At 41.1% G+C, this 15,137-nt stretch overlaps 1 protein-coding gene across 1 annotated transcript in view; it reads left to right on the forward strand.

The window, feature by feature from the left end:
* The window catches only part of LOC119739794 (nucleoplasmin-like protein ANO39), an 86,012-nt gene that overhangs the window by 13,420 nt on the left and 57,455 nt on the right, over positions 1-15,137 (forward strand). Inside the window, exons 7-8 of the mRNA XM_038214868.1 lie at positions 1,709-1,788; positions 2,802-2,904. Coding sequence (XP_038070796.1) covers positions 1,709-1,788; positions 2,802-2,904 — 183 coding nt within the window. The remainder of the gene's footprint in view (positions 1-1,708; positions 1,789-2,801; positions 2,905-15,137) is intronic.

Genomic DNA, 15,137 nt, shown 5'->3' on the forward strand with positions numbered 1-15,137 from the left:
ACACTTGTTCACTAAAAAATGTGACCCACTCTGCAAAAATGAGTCTGATGTCGCATAATTTGAATTCAAGCTTTTGCCACTTTTAAATGGAAACAGTAAACATTTGCTTAAAATTTGGACTTTTTGTTTTTGTTTTATTTTGGTTGTTTGATAGTTTTAGTTCAAATATCTTACGCAGAAATTTAATTATTGTAAGAAAAAGACTAACAAAATTGTGATTGTTGGTGCTTTTCCTGGTTAGTTACAGTGTATTTGTCATTTTTCAAACCTTTTTTTCTCCATTGAGACCTTTCTAGCTTTGCCAAACCTTGACAGAATTAAACAAGCACAACAATGCAACCAAATGTCCTGGAGAGGTCCCTGATATATCAAATGAAAGCTTATTCCATTCCCATTTTATTAATGTAGTGAACTCAAAATGTCAGTTTTGCCACAACAGACTCATTTTAGCAGAGCGGGTCACAAATATGGCTTATTTGCATCTTTGTAAGTTACTGAGTTGGACAGAATTGGTCCAAAAAGATATTTCTCTTTCTAGGCCAGATTGGGTATACTTTTTTTTTTTAGTAATCTTCATAAAACTACTACATTGTCGTCAAGCTTGAGTGTATTTGAAATAATTAAAAAAAAACACCAAACCAACAACAAAAACAAAAACTTCTTAGAAGTGTTCACACCTCATGCTCCTGTCAGAGCATACACACTGTATTGCCATACTGCATCGATTCACATGACCGGCCCTACCAACAAATGTGAATTGAACAGTATGAGAAGAACGCATCTTTGGGACAGCAGCAAGAAGGGGTTATCACCATTAAAGGGACATTACGGCCTGAAATCCCCGAAAATTTTATGTTTTGGATTGTTTACTTATCCTATTTCAAAGGTCTGGGTAAAAGTAAACTGACCGAATGTCACTCTGTTCCTAAGAAAAGACGAAAAATCCGGTTGTTTACTTCTGACTAGCATACTCTAGATATCATGACTAGCACCCAACAGCTCGATTTTTGAGAGTTAAAATGTTGACCCCCTGAAATTCATTCTCATGCGCCGTCGCAAGAATAGCTCAAAAATCGCAAGAATAACACAAAAACACCCAGTGTTTAATAATAGTGGGTATTTATAAAGCACACGTTTCAACAAGGACTGGCGTTCAAGGCGCTACACCATTATTACCCCTGCTCATTGGACCTATGAAACATTCCAAATACCATCTAAGCTGGGGAGTATACAGCTCGATGCAGCCTGCTAGTCGCAAGGAAGCTAATTCAGTCACAATAACCATCTCTGCCCTCACAGGTACCCATTTACTCCTGGGTGGAGAGAAGCAATGAGTGACAAAGTGCCTTGCCCAAGGGCACATGCACCATGATCCCAGGCTGGACCCGAACCCACAACCTGCAGCTTTACCCGCAGATGCCCTTAACCACGAGGCCACAGCACTCCACAAAGGATGGTTGTGTGGGGGCTTATATTTTCTTTCTTTTGTATGCTCTTTCCAATTAACATCGTTTTGTGTAAACCGTTTTGTAGCCGAATTGGCACATTTCTGAATATTAGGAAGTTGGTATCGAGTACCTAGGTATTCATCACAGCCCTACGTTAGATGCATTCGATGCCTTAAACTAATCTCTAGAGCTCATCTTAGAAGAGCAAACACTTCTCTACTGCTGATAATATTTCTGAAATTGTGATTACTTTATTACAGATGGAGGATGATGAGGATGATGAAGATGATGAGGACTTTGAAGGAGGAGAAGACGAAGAAGAAGATGATGAGGAAGAAAGGTACTTATTATTATGAGAAGGTTTGGCATGAGACGGTTACATGGCAATTTGGCAATTTGCATAGGCAATTTGCGATTTACTACACGTGTACACAGCACAGTTATACAGAGTGTCCTAAAAAAAAAAAAAAACCTCTATAAGCACCTTCTTTTCCACAGTTTTAAAAAAACATCGCAAATCTTGATGCATGTTTGATGCAATTTAATGCAGTCTTGATCCAAGTTTAGTTCATTAGCTTTTCAACAACGAAAAAGTCTTTCCAATCAGACAAATAATAGTTGAGTTTAGGCCAATTGTTTAAGATTGGGTTCAGCTCGGGTAATTATCAGCATCCAGACTCCAACCGGTCTTAAACAGAGTGTTTTTAATACCAGCCAAGCACACATTTATTCCCTTAATAATAATGTGTGTATTAATAAAGTGCAGATATCCACCAGTATTGGTGCTCAAAGCACTACATCATTATTACCCTGCTCATTGGGCCAAAGAAACATCCCAAATACCATCTCAGGTCCCTGGGGAGTATAAAGCTTGATGCTGCCATTTCGGCGCAAAGCAGCAATAATCAATCCCAATAGCCATCTCTGCCCAAACAGGTACCCATTTACTCCTGGGTGGGGAGAAGCAATAAGTGACAAAGTGCCTTGCGCAATGGCCCATGCACCATAGCCCAAGTCTGGACTCGATTCCACAACCCGCAGAATTACCCGCAGACCACAAATTCAATTCTCCAGACCACGAGGCCACAGCACTCCACTAAGCCCAGTTGTACATGTACCTGTTCAAAGTAACAGGGAATGATCAATGACAAAGGAATGTCTTCATCATGGCTCATCTTAATAGTTTTTAACTTGACTTACGACTGGACAACTTTTAGATTGACTTGTGACTCATACAACTCTGGTGGAGACTTTCTGAAGGGCCACCATTACTAAAGTGTACCCCTCTCCATGATTGACTATTAACACCCAAAGCATAGGATGACGTTTTTTTTTCTCTCAATTAAATTTCAGCGATGAGGATGATGATGAAGACGATAACGATGAAGAAGAAGAAGAAGAAGAAGATGAGGAATCACCAGAGAAACCCCTCAAGACGAAAGCTAAAGGCAAAAAGGTAAGAAACATCGGCCAGGACAGTAACGCGCAAAACGATTTGAAACGCGTACCGTAAGGAAATAGTACAAAAATCACTGCATTAATATCTAACTGATATAGAGTCAGTGTGGCCCGTGCATTATAGGCCATGTTCACACTGGACTCGTTTGGAAGACTTCACCCGTGGTTTCATTGTCCATGAATCCCATGCAGTGAATGAACATGGGCTTTCAAGTATACCTACTTGTCTTACTTTTCCTAGGTTTTTTTTTACCTTGCTCCAACTTTTCCTACTTTGTTCTTGGAAATTCCTACTTCTTATCCCACATCTTCAAAAATGAAATCTCATTGAATATTTTTCATAACAGTGTTACGCACTGCCGTATGTAAATCACACAATGAAGGGCTTGGGCGCAGGAGTACTGCAACTGTACTTCCAAGAGCTTAGTTGAGGATGGAGCACAAGTGTTGTGAGTAATGGACGCCAAATGAGGTTTATGATGCTGTGGACTCGGGTGAATATCAACGAAAACTACTCCTGAATCCCGCAAAAGTGCTTCTTTTATCCCGATCTTGTCCTCAACAGTCCTACTTTTGTCCTGTTTTTTTGAAAATTTTGATCCTAGTGTTCTCCTACTTTTTCACCTGGGTCTGCTTGAAAGCCTGTTAACAGTTATACTGACACTTAAAACCATATTACCCTGCTATAAGCAACAGAAAGCAACAAAGGTAAAAAGTTATTACATACTGTTGCATTTAGCAGCCAACTCAAGTCCCTGTGCTCTGTTGCATCTTGTTGCATTTAGCAGGGTAATGCTCATAGTGCCAAGGCAATACAACAGAATCTACTGTTGCATTTGGTTGCATTTAGCAGGGTAACTGCTTGGTGCCAAGGCTGGTATGCACTGGGTTCACTGCACCATGCAACATAACCCACAGTTGCAATTTGTTGCATTTAGCAGGGTTCTTACATTGTATTTCAGCCAAGTTGCATTTTGTTGCATTTGGCAGGGTGCCTGGAGAAAACCTGTTGGGGGTTAGGGTTAAAGAAGTGACGCTGTAGTCATTTTCAAGGAGATGAAACCTGGTACAACCTTCAGTCAAGTTTTCCTGCCTTGTCAAAGTGCCTGAGTATCCTGAGTAAAATAATGGAAAGATGGCTTGCTTTGCTAAATGCAGAGGGGACTTTTGTCATGAGGTTGGACATCATCCCTATCTTCAGAATTATTTAGAAGCCTTCAATGTCTGAACACAAAAATAGAAATACTTTAGTCATTGGTCTCATATTACCTGGCGTTCTGGAGGAATTTGATGTCTCTGAAGCAATACCTTGGCCTTATTGAGCCAGAAACTCGACACCAGGGGGTCTTCAACCTCCTTAGGTTGGACTCAAACAAAGGCGAGCTTTCAAAAGCACCGTACATGTTGAACCATGGCATTGAGGTACCACCTATAATTCCATGCTTGTTTTCCCAGGTGGGCTTGTCCCATAATTACAACAGCGTGCCACTACCGATCAGATGTCTCTGTATTGGAGTGTCACGCTCGTGACTCACGGATTGTGACATTTCTGTGCAGTGTTCTGATGACTCTGTTGGGTAAAGGTTGGGGGGATAAGATCTAGCGAGCCTACTCAAGATGACCAATGATCCGTGGGGAGTTTGCCTCATTCATTGGCCTTGAACTTGGAGAGGCGTCTTTAAGAAACACGGTGCCTCTTCGTAGTGAGAAAAAGTATGCGAAGTGTCTTAATAGCAACACTTCTGTTGAAGACAAGAAGAAAGTCTGAATTTTCAAAATGCCCAATACATAATTTTGATTCCAGCTGTAGTATTTCTAGTATGTTAATTATCAATGAATTTGCCCTACATCAGTGTAATTTTATGAGCAATGTACACCCAGTACATGTGTGTATACAAATATACACAGTGCTGTTGGGAGAGTGGCCTAGTGGTTAGGGTTCGTGACTCATGGTCAGGGGTTCGAATCCAGCTACTGGCCATATGTTGTGTCCTTGGGCAAGCCACTTCACCACCACTTGCCTCTCTCCACCCAGGAGTATAAATGGGTACTCACTACTGGCATTAGCTTGGGAGTAACCTGCGATGGACTAGCATCCCATGCAAAGGGAATAGAAATATTCTCAGGCTTTTCATGCTGCTGAAACCAGAGATAAACGCCGGCCTGATGGGCCACATTGGCTCATGACAGACTTGACTTTACTTACTGTGCAAGAGCTTGTGAAAAAAAATCACGCAAGCACCCTGGGGTAGGATTTGAATTCACAACCTCTTGCTTGCTAGTACAGATTCGACTACCAATCTTCCACTGGGTTTGGTTGGTTGGTCCAAGTCTAATGAAACAGTAGGCACCAGCATCTTGTACTCCTCATACCCGTACATGCATACATGTGCATATTTAAGACCATACAGTTCGCGGATTTGTAACTCATACATGTAGCAAACAACAATAATGTTAAATCAAATTAGGTTTTGCCTTTCCCCGACATATAAACACTGTATACTCAGCATTGAGGATACAGTGTTTATAAGTTGGTGAAGGGCAAAACCTAATTTGATTTACATCACCCCGACGCAAAATTCCATCGTATGAATATAGTTAATGCGGTACCCGCTGCTATGTACATCTGATTTGCACCAGCCAACCGATCCCGTTAGCTCGGTGGTCGAGTGGTAGACATCTGCACTAGAAAGCAGGAGGTCGTGGGTTCGAGTCCCACCCGAGTGATTGTTTCCAACTTTCACTCGGAAGGTAACACACTGAGTATACATACTGTACAAGTGTTTATACGTCGGTGAAGGGCAAAACCTGATTTGATTTACATCACTCCGACACAAAATTTCATCTTATGAATAGTTAATACAGTACCCGCTGCTATCTGATTTGAACCAGCCAACCGATCCCGTTAGCTCGGTGGTCCAGTGGTAAGACGTCTGCACTGAATGCAGGAGGTCGTGGGTTCGAGTCCCACCCAAATGATTTTTCCCAACTTTCACTCGGGAGGTAACACACTGAGTATACAGTGTTTATACATACGTGTACATGTACGTCGGTGAAGGGCAAAACCTAATTTGATTTACATCACCCTGATGCAAAATTACATTTTATGAATAAAAATAACGTTAACTAACTAAGTTAGGTCAAGTGGTGGCGGTATTTGGAAAAAAGTCATTTTCGATACAGAAATTCCACTTTTCTTGGAAATGACAGCACACCAGGTGCCGTGATTTCACAGGATGGTTGAGACAATTATTCACTTACAGTCAGGTACGGTACAAGTATTTCATAATAATTTGGAGCTTGTGTTTTTGATGTTTGCAAATGTTGTATATTGCCTTTAACCAAGTTATGCTGAGAGCTGAGCAAGTTTTCTGCTGATAAACAGTTCCATGGAAGATGCCCATGGTGTCTTTTAGTGAAGCTTCCTAGGAAGTTCAGAGTAACCAGCATTTGATCAACAACACTTGCAGGGGAAATGTTGATATGCAAGTGTGCATTCGCCAGGAATGAGAGCGGATTGACTTATTAAATGACACTAGCTTTCCCCCCTGAAATGTTCTCATCACATCAAAATACGTCCTTGAATCATTTTCCGACATCCCGTGCTTTGGCAAAAAATAAGATTCAATCTTACATGTAAAACAGAAACAGATTTTTCTTCACCCCCGGTTCATGGCCTCCATGTACAATATTTGGACTTAATTTCCCAATCCCGCTTCCCCTGGCTTGTACCGGGACATGTATGCATCACCCAGGATTCATCAACCCATTTTAAGACTTGGCAGCCACTGGAATGTGATGTCATGCACATTATTGCTAAAGACCTTGTAGTTCATGATGTGGGGAGAACGTGCAGATAACATCAGTGGCTTGTACATGTTGTAATTAGTGAACAGTGCTTGGACAGCATAACAAAGGCACAATGCACCCAGCTGGCAATCTTAAATGATTGATTGTACATGTACGTCATACAATATACATGATGTACATGTGGCAGTAGTCCAAATGAAAATGTTGAAATCACTGTCGTGTATGATGTGATCTACATGTACAGTACATGTATGCATGGTACGTGTATGTACGTAAATATATGTAAACACTGCAAAAAAAAAGAAAGTTCACGCTCATTGGAGGTGTCATAATTTTGAATCTGATTGTCATATGATAACACCATTTATAACTTTGGAGAATGTTGTTAGCTACATTTTGATACCCTGTTTGCTACCAAAGACCAACCATCGTCCCACATTGACAACGGTTTAAGAAAAATGATGCAGTTTGAAAAGTTGCAAATGTAAAGAGTACACGAGTGGAAATTGCTGCGTGACAATATCACACTGCCAGAAACGAACGGCAGGGAATACCGATCGCACAGTGCTTGTACGGTATGCATGGGAGCACGCGAATTGAATTACCTGCGCTTTGTTCATGCACTGTGCAGTCGATAGGGGCCAATTACGGGCATGTGTAGTTACGCTCAGCAATTTCTCCTCGCATAATCTTTAAATTTGCAACTTTTCAAACTGCATCATTTTTTTTCTAATTTTTTTTAACTTGCCCCTACTTTTCCTATTTTTTTTCTTGAAATTCCTATTTTTTCCTACTTTTTTGTCCCACAACTCCGAAAACTATTGTTCATACATTTGTACTGTCATAATGTAAATCAAACCTTGAAGGGCGGGGTGCAGGAGTTCTGCAACTGTACTTCCAAGAGCTTAGTTGATGATGGAGCACAAGTTTTGTGAGTACAGAACATGCCAAATGAGGCTTATGATGCTGTGAGCATGGGTGGGTGTCTCAAATAAAACTACTCCTGAAAGCCAGCAACAGTCCTACTTTCTCCTGAATTTGTCCTCCAAAGTCCAACTTTTGTCCTTTTTTTTTTTTTGGATTCTACTGTTCTCTTACTTTTTCACCTGGGTCTTGAAAGCCTGCAACAGTCTTACCCGTACATACATGTAAACTCCTACATGTACTAACCACAGTTTTGCTGGTCCCAAAGGGCAAGCCTTAAGTGTCTTCTTTGTTCCTGCATATATCTCACTCACTCATTCAATATCACTTGTGACCCAGACTGGTTGTTGGCTGGTGAATAGGGCAGTGCTATTGTATAGGATTACCCCTTGACGTCACTGAATGTGGTCAATCTATTGTGTAGACCAGATGCATGAAGAGACTCCCAGTGAATAACCATTCTGAATCAAGTGAATGCAATCTTGTGCGCTCTGACTAACCGGTAGACTGGCCTAGGAACAAGTTTTTACCAGACTTGCCTTGTCGTCTTGTTTTGTATCTGTTTTGAAACTGCTTCTACTGCACATCCATGTTGCACGTACAAATGTTCATACGTGTAGGACTTGATTTTGAGGAACATTTCCCTGCTGGCGGTTTCCTGACGAGCTGACGATACTTGCTGAGGCATCTCTGATCCAAATCCGGCAATCCTTGATTGATCAGAACTCTTGCAAAGAGCACTCCCCTAAGCCCCAATTTTCAGGCGCAAAGCTCGTTCGTCAACTTGCATGACTATGTACACGTACATGTGGTATTACTACTCCTCCGAGTTCTCATTTCCGCATGTCTTGGGGGGCTGAGATGGAGTGGGACACGGCAGATTACAGGGCAGTACTAATCACAGCTAAACCTCGATTCCACGAAGCCCAAATCTCTACTTGAAATCACATTCCAAGTGGTGTCTTGTCTGCCAACGACAGTCTCCATTTTAGGTCTAAAGTTTGGTCTCTTCTTAAAGGGAAAATACAACATTTGCAAACATCAAAAAACGAAATGATGAAATTATCACGAAACACCGTACTGGATTGTTAGGGAATGACAGTTTAAAGCATCCTGTAAAATCGTGGCTCCTAGGGTGCAGACATTTTCAAGAAAAAATCTATTTTCCAACGCTGGTCGGCCGACCAGCGTTGGAGAAAACTGGCTTTTTTTTTCTTCAAAAACTACTCCTACATTTGCATATTTAGTTATTCTGCATTTTTTTTTTGCAATTGATTACACACCTGTGAAGGGGTGCAGCCTGCTAGACTGATTCTCTGACCTTACAATTCCCCAAAGTCTATTGCTCTGTTTCATCTTAAGTGGGGCCAGGGAACCAGACTACAAGAACATGATTGGTTTTCTTGGTTTTCCCAGCATCTACAAGCCCAAAACGTGAAACAAGTCAGTTTAACAATATTTGCTATAACATACTAATCCTCCAAATCCATTTATTTCTGAAAATTGCAGCAAAAGCAAATGTTGTACCGTACATTCCTTTTAATATTGAGTTTTATGCATACTGTACATATTGCAAAAAAAGATTGAGAAAAAAAAAAAATCGCTTTTCCATTAATCAAACTTGGAATCCATGTGCTCTGTATGAAATTTCCGGCTCTATGAAATTCACAGGTTTTTGATATGCACTAAAGGCTAAGCTCACATTGGCGCCAGGTTTTTTCTTTTTTAATGGCTCGCAGTGCGCCACGACACAAATTTGAGCCCTAGATTGAAGGGAACATGTCTAATGAAGTATTGTGCCAGAGGGCACCGAGAAATTCATGATCATCTGTTAGCTGGGAATTGATTGCACATTTTCTGAGTGTTGGATAGTCACCAGACCAGAAGTATGAGTAAGGAGAGGTCACTTTCTCCGAGCTGACTGTACATAGATTCATCCATACACCCCCTCTTTTCCCATAAATAAAAGACAATAAATGCCTCCTCCGCACTAATCAATCAATTAAACAGCAGTCCATATACAGTCAGTTTTTGAAGATCTTTCATTTGGGTAAAATGGTTGAACTGTGGTTAGTATCGAATCTGTACGGATGATTCTTCAGAAATTGAAACTAAATTAATGTTTTTGGAATGTTTTTTGTTATGTGATGTAATTCAAATGATTATTGTTCACATACCGGTAGGTGCTGCTAGTAAGTAAATTTCTTAAGATGTTTCATAAGTTGGTCTTTCTGTGCATAAATTAGCATAATTTTAATTACAACATGTGATGTACGTGACCGATCAAAATGTTACACACACGACCACAGAACCATTCTTATTTAGTAAAACTAAAGCAGAGGGTGTACATTTTTTATGCATTCTGTAAATCACAAAAGACTAGTCTTGCTCCAAAATAAGTATGGATGTGTGTGTCCTTAGAACTTCGGAGAAAAACATGAATACCATTTTTATGTCTGATGTTGCACACTTGACCAAACTTTGATTTTTGACATAATTTGTGAAGGTAGAAACTATGCTCTTGAGGTAGGGAGTAAAAAGTACTAACATGACGAATCAGTCAAATTAATATGTCAGATGAAGTGAACAAGGGGCAAAGCTTCAAAAAGCAGACCAGCTCAATTTTATGTCACACCGTGACCAATGAATGGCCCACGTGTAAGTCTGTAAGTCGGTCAGTAGCAGTCAGCAGTCAGTTGGCCATCAGTATAGCAATTAGGTGTTCAGTAAGTACAAATGTATACATGTACATCCATGTATGTGCAGGCTGAGTAAAAAAAATCGAAACCCAAATGTCGGGACTATTGTTTCATTGAAGTTCTGCATGTAGCACTTTCAAAATCTAGGATATGAAAGCCCCATTCATAATCTTTCTTTTAGTACAAGAATCATTCAAATCACTCATGTACTTTTCAAATTATGGAATTTTAAACACAACCACTGTTTTAAAGTTCTCTCCACGGATCACCAAAAAGGTGTGCATTCTTTCAGCAAAAAGAAAACAATTCACGCTCATCCATGTGATTTGTTTTCATTTTGTTGAAAGAACACTCAATTTTTTTGTGATCCGTGGACAGAACCTTAAAATTGTGGTTGTGTTTAAAATTCCGTAACTTGAAAAGTACATGAGTGATTTGAATGATTCTTGTACTAAAAGAAAGCTTATGAATTAGGCTTTCATATCCTAGATATTGAAAATAGTACATGCAGAACTTCCCTAAAACAATGGTCCCGAAATTTGGGTGTTTTTTTTAAACTCACCCTGTGCACATCCATTTGTAAATTTGAGGGGTGTGCATTTACAGGCAGTCGGGGAACCGGGTATCCAATTGAAAAAAAAAAATGGTACCCGGGTACCTGCTAAAGAAGCCCAACCCCAAAATTCAAATCTGAGAAGTTGTGCAGTGCGTCAGTACAGCAAGATGCTCCTTTCTAGGACCCAGCTCCCGCCCCCAAGCGCCATCAGATTGTCAAAGTTCAGCAGGAAATGAAGTGTTTTCTGAAATATTACACATTGACAACTTCAAGGAAACTCCAATTTGCGACTGGACTGTTTCCCAAGGAGTGTTTTCATGCCTGTTGGGGGTACTGAAATAAAACCCAATACCGTCTGCCACTGCATTTCATGCAATCTTTATTGGATATCCACGCTTTCAAAATGTTTTTCTGGTTTTTTTATTCCTCGTAGAGAGCATTTCAACAAATCCCCCACACCACGCGCACTGTTCCCATTTTGCAGATGATTTTTGCAGAAGGGGATGTTTTCTGAAACTGTGAAAACAACGGACACCCTGTTTGTTTTCTCTGACTAACGCCCGAAAGCGGTTGTGCGAATAGTTTGAGTACTGGCATTATGATTGAGATCATTGGTGCTCGTACAATATACAGTATGGCTGTATACACAATATGAAAACCTTTTCAAAAATTACAGAATCATGATAAACAACTAAACATACATACATTGTACATGTCAACTTCGTTTCTGTTACAAAGTTACAACTGAATGGAAATTACACTCATTTCAATTTTCAATTCATTGTTTTCAACGAACATTTATTTCCTGATAATGCCACAACTTTTATAAAACAATGTAACAAAGTGAAGTAATAAATAATATTATTAATATTATATACATTGTAAGAAAGAAAGAACAATAAATCGATATATGCAATTATACACATGTAGAGGCATCTTTTGAAGCTGGGGGCTTATATGGAGATGCCTTGACAAAACAAAACCGAAATGACAACTCAACAAATACAGAGACAACTTACAATAAAATACAATGCTCGTGGGATGAATATAAATATTGAGGGATAGATTAAAAAACAGATAATGCCATAAATGTATATATCTTGCAACTAGTCAAAAGTTAAACACAGTAACACAAATAAATAAATTACATAATCAAAGACCAATATAAATAAACAGATGAATCAGTGGATCGAATAAATATTGAAAAAAATATCAAGCGCAAGTTTAAAAGAAACAAATAAATTTAACAAACCAAATGAATGGTATACAACAAATTCATTATCTTACTCAAAATAAACAAAAGAATCAAATGGCAAAAAGAAATACATGAAGAAAACAATATAAATGAGACAATCGTACCACTGTGAACAAATAATTAAGCAAGTAAATATCTGAACTGTATTTTGTTCAGTGTACATACAGTGTATGTACATGTATTTATCGGTATGTAGTCCAAATGATGGGTTAGTCCTGAGTTTAGGACAGACTTGAGACAAAATTGCCATTGCCAGAACCAACCTAAATGTTCTTAATCCTGGATGTAACTTTTACCAATTTTCGTTTTTCTCTAATTTCAATTAAACAGCCTAGTGTTTGCATACATGGCTGTTGAAAGTCAGTGCACAAGATCAAACTGGAGCAAGTTTGGTCAACCCAAGTTACGTGTACGTGAATGTGTACCCCTCCCCCTCTTTAACAGATTAGGCTGTTGGATCCACAGGATGTCACAAATGTATCATCGGAACTGTGACATAGCACTCCACCTGGCTGGCTCGTTGCGCATATATATCAAAACGAGAAAAAAATGTAGAGGCACAAACAGTTAAAGGGTTAAGGGTAAAACTGTCAATTCAGGGGTGCTATTGGGAGTTCATTAAGGGGGCTTTGGGGGAGATCCTGAGATGCAAAGGTGCAGTGGGAAGCAGTGAGGGGGAAAGATTTAGGGGTGCTTATATATCTGAGCTGGGGTTAACCTGAAGGGGTAAGGGATTAAAGCTCAAGTTTCAGGGGCGCTATTATCAGCAAGACTGGGATGCAAGTAGGTATGGTTGAGTTGAAACAAGATTCAGGGGTGCTACCGGTATCTGGAGATCAGTGAGGGATAATACAGGCAAGAGCTGAAGAGTTACGAGTGTGATCTCAAGGAGTATCCTCACACGGCACATCTCTACAGTTCGGTGGAAATGAGGGATTAGGCCCCCAAAAAATAGTCTCCGGTTTGTGGTATGGAGCTTGCCCGAAAAGTGGTGCGGCGACGCGTTTTTTTTGTTTTTTTTTACCTGATTTTTTTTGCCTCAAATGTCGGCTGATGACTGCAAATGGTGCCGGACTAAACTTAGTGCAAATATATGGGAGTCCAGAGAGGCCACATAAAGCTTATTCTCGATCATAACCCCATCCAAAAACACGTTAAAATTGTGCAGCAGCAGGATTCCAGTCAAACCAGTGAGTTTGGCGGTTTTGAGACATCATCTTTCATTGAAAAAAAAACTTTTTCATTTTGCCGACGTGCATGGCTACGGCGACGCGCGCATACCAGAAACCGGAGACTTTTTTTTTTGGCCTTAGGGGTTCAAGGTCAAAAGTGGTAGGTGGTTGGAGGGTGCATGAGGATCGTTGGGTTGAGACCAGTCTGCCATCAAAACTTCATGAGGATCACAGACCCCAAAAAGATGGAACCATCCACTCCAAAAAAGAATTAGGGTGAGACTGGGATGCAAGGGTGCTGTCATTAGGAGTAAGGGTTCAAAGCTTCAGGTTGGCTTCTGGAGTGCAATCTGGACTTTAGTGAGGGGGACTGCCTGGGATACAAGGGTTCTAGGGGGTAAAGGGGTAGGGTAAAGGGGTAAAAGCCCAGGAATCAGGGGTACAATCTGGAGTTCAGTGATGGGTAATAGAGGGACTGTCTAGAATACATGGGTGCTGTTGGAAGGGCAAAGGCGTAGATTCCCAGGAATCAGCGGTGCAATTTGGAGTTCAGTGAGGGGTAATAGGGGGACTACCTGGGATACAAGGGTGCAGTCGGAAGGGTAAAGGGTAAATGTCCAGGAAACAGGGGTGCAATCTGAAGTTCAGTGAGAGGTAATAGGAGGACTGCCTGGGATACAAGGGTGTTGTCGATAGGGTAAAGGGGTAAATGCCTAGGAAACAGGGGTGCAATGTGGAGTTCAGTGAGGGGTAATAGAGGGACTGCCTGGGATACAAGGGTGTTGTCGGTAGGGTAAAGGGGTAAATGCCCGGGAAACAGGGGTGCAATCTGGAGTTTAGTGAGGGGTAATAGAGCGACTGCCTGGGATACAAGGGTATTGTCGGTAGGGTAAAGAGGTAAATGCCCGGGAAACAGGGGTGCAATCTGGAGTTCAGTGAGGGGTAATAGGGGGACTGCCTGGGATACAAGGGTGTTGTCGGTAGGGTAAAGGGGTAAATGCCCGGGAAATAGGGGTGCAATCTGGAGTTCAGTGAGGGGTAATAGGGGGACTGCCTGGGATACAAGGGTGTTGTCGGTAGGGTAAAGGGGTAAATGCCCGGGAAACAGGGGTGCAATGTGGAGTTTAGTGAGAGGTAGTAGGGGGACTGCCTAGGATACAAGGGTGCTGTCGCTAGGGTAAAGGGGTAAATGCCCCGGAAACGGGTTAAATCTGGAGTTCAGTAAGGGGTAATAGGGGGACTGCCTGGGATACATGTTGTCAGTAGGGTAAAGGGGTAAATGCCCAGGAAACAGGGGTGCAATCTGGAGTTCATTCAGTGGTAATAGGGGGCTACCTGGGATACAAGGGTGTTGTCTTTAGGGTAAAGGGGTAAATGCCCAGGAAACAGGGGTGCAATCTGGAGTTCAGTGAGGGTAGGGTAAAGGGGTAATTGCCCAGGAATCAGTGATGCAATCTGGAGTTCCTTGAGGGGTAATAGAAGTGAGAGCCTGTGATACAAAGACATTTACTAGGGCAAGGGGTAATTCAGGGGCGCACTTCGGATCGCGGAGTTCATTCAGGGGGCTTAGGAATGAGAGGTTGGTTTAAGGTTGCAGTTGGTAAGGTTGAGTAAAAACAAGATTTAGAGGTGCTATCTGGAGATCAGTGAGGGGTAATACAGGCAAGAGCTGAAAGGTTACAAGTGTGATCTCAAGGAGTATCCTCACAGGTCACGGATTCTACAGTTGGGTTGAAGTGAAGTTTAAAGGGGTGGAAATGAGGGATTACGTGTTCAAGGTCAAACCTGGTAGGTGGTTGGGTTGTTGGGATGAGA

Source organism: Patiria miniata, unplaced genomic scaffold, assembly GCF_015706575.1.
Source record: "Patiria miniata isolate m_02_andy unplaced genomic scaffold, ASM1570657v1 HiC_scaffold_4, whole genome shotgun sequence".
Taxonomy (NCBI): domain Eukaryota; kingdom Metazoa; phylum Echinodermata; class Asteroidea; order Valvatida; family Asterinidae; genus Patiria; species Patiria miniata.